The 2,007-nt window shown below is 47.5% G+C and overlaps 1 protein-coding gene across 1 annotated transcript; it reads left to right on the forward strand.

The window, feature by feature from the left end:
- Positions 1–508: 508 nt before the first annotated feature.
- Positions 509–1,584, forward strand: PpBr36_05814 (uncharacterized protein; the record flags this gene model as incomplete). The annotated part of the gene is made up of 2 exons (XM_029892962.1): positions 509–896; positions 947–1,584. The coding sequence occupies 2 exons, from the start codon at positions 509–511 to the stop codon at positions 1,582–1,584; spliced, it is 1,026 nt and encodes a 341-aa protein (XP_029746341.1).
- Between the last annotated feature and the right edge of the window lie 423 nt (positions 1,585–2,007).

Consider the following 2,007-nt stretch of genomic DNA (forward strand, 5'->3'; position numbering starts at 1 on the left):
CTCTCTCTCCTATTGCGCGTGCTACGTGCTGCTCTATGTATCCAAACAAGCCCGCTTATCAGTCGCATCTTACGGTCTTGTCTTAGTGCAAGAGTGGTGGGAGGGTCGTCGCGAACGCCGGTGCTGTCTAAGCTCCGGCTGTAGATTACAAGTCGTCAGGCTGCCGAGCTCCAACTTATGGATGTGACACAAGGCCGTGACCAGCGGCAATCGGCTCCATTTGGACGCGAACGCGAACGGGGTATATCATTGCGCGCCAAAAGCCTCGCTGAATCGTGTCCATCTCGCGTCAAGAGGCACCTAGCAAATCGTCTGCACGAGCTTTAGGGGGGATGCCTTTACCAATCAGGTCTGGTAACAGAGGGCAGCTGTGTTCGAAGGATTAGTTTTCGGATAGGTAGCTCAGTATTTAGGCACTTAGCTCCCACAAACCATACTCCCTAACTAACCTCCCACCAACCCCCCTCTCTAACATCCCTCTCTAAATCACCTAACTCATCTTCCTTCTATGGATGAAGTGGACGAAAGTCCTACGAGCCCTCGCGGAATTCCTGAAAGTCTAGGCGATGTCAGCTGGTTGCTTTCACGCATTGAACAGCAAAGTCGTTGTCCACGCAACGCTGCGAGCTGGTTGAATGAAGTTAAGAGCACAACCGCGAAAATTTTGTTCGAAATCAGCTTTCCCACCTGGTTCGCATATCGTCTTACGCGGCATGCAGCTTTTTCAAATTCTCATTTTGAAGGCAAATCTGAATTGAAGGCAAAGCTACACTGGTTTGAGGCGCAGGGTGAAGAGACGAAGCTGGGACTCGCACGTCAAGTTTCAAATCTTTTGTCACCGAGTGCGATAAAGAAAATCAACACTTGGAAGGATATGACACAAAACAAACGAAAACGTAAGTCCGTTATTATTCATGAATATGACTCGCAAGCTAACAATAGGTAGGGAGTATCGATGAAATTGAGGATGACTGCACCTCGGCGACGACGACAACTATAGCCCCGGAGACCGCTATCGCCTCTCAGTGCATGACTGCAACGACAGAAAGTCTTTCTGTGTTCCACCATGCGTCTCTCAACGAAACTCGCAAGCTGTTCCCGCGTCGTATATACAATGCCATAGTCAGGTCCGCTCCATGCCCTGGTACTATAGCGGCGTCGATTACAACAATCAGCCCAACTAACTCAATACAACAACCATGCCAAGTCGCGTTTGAGATGCGAATTAAGCTTGCATCTGCCTACATCCCAACTATTGCGAAGGATCTTTTTGACGCCAATGTTGTTGAAAACAATGGTGTTATCTCCTTACAAACCCCGACGTATACCGTCGTGCCTTCGCCATCTTTAACGTTGAAAGGATGCCGTTTGTTGGCTATTCCGGAAATCTTTGGTGTAGAAGTTGCTGAAGCTATACATGATAGCTTCATTTACCAAGGCGATATCTCCTACGGATACGACACTACATCCAGTGTATCAATGGAAATATGGGGGGATATTAAGAAGAATGCTGTTCTTTCCCTCTTCATGGGTCTTCGTGAAGGGTATCAAATTACCGAGAAGCTGTATCAACTCATTCAGTAATTTCTTCCTCCCACCAATTGCCAAGTCTGCCGCCTCCAATGAAAATCGCCGTCCCTTGTGGCAATTTTCCTTGCTTGCTACAGTTTTCGTACTTTTCGATAGGTGTAATGTGGTTGTTGCCTTCATAAACGTAATACCAGCAGTCCTTAAAATAAACCATTTGCCCTCTGCCTTCGACCCACGAAGGAGGGTTACTGGCGTGTGCGGGAACCTCTTTCGTGAGGTTTTGGCAGTCGAAAGGCTACATAGGGTTAGAGATGCTGCAAAATTTGATCGATTTGAAGCACGAACCATTTTGAATGCTGCTTGTCTTCGAGACAAACACTAAACAGTGGGCGTGCACAGAATCGAGGCCCGTAGGGAATAGAGAGCTGATTTTAATTATGAGGGTAGTGTGCAATGGATTTTGTAGACGATACGTCA

This window comes from Pyricularia pennisetigena, assembly GCF_004337985.1.
Source record: "Pyricularia pennisetigena strain Br36 chromosome 4 map unlocalized Pyricularia_pennisetigena_Br36_Scf_6, whole genome shotgun sequence".
NCBI classification, from domain to species: domain Eukaryota; kingdom Fungi; phylum Ascomycota; class Sordariomycetes; order Magnaporthales; family Pyriculariaceae; genus Pyricularia; species Pyricularia pennisetigena.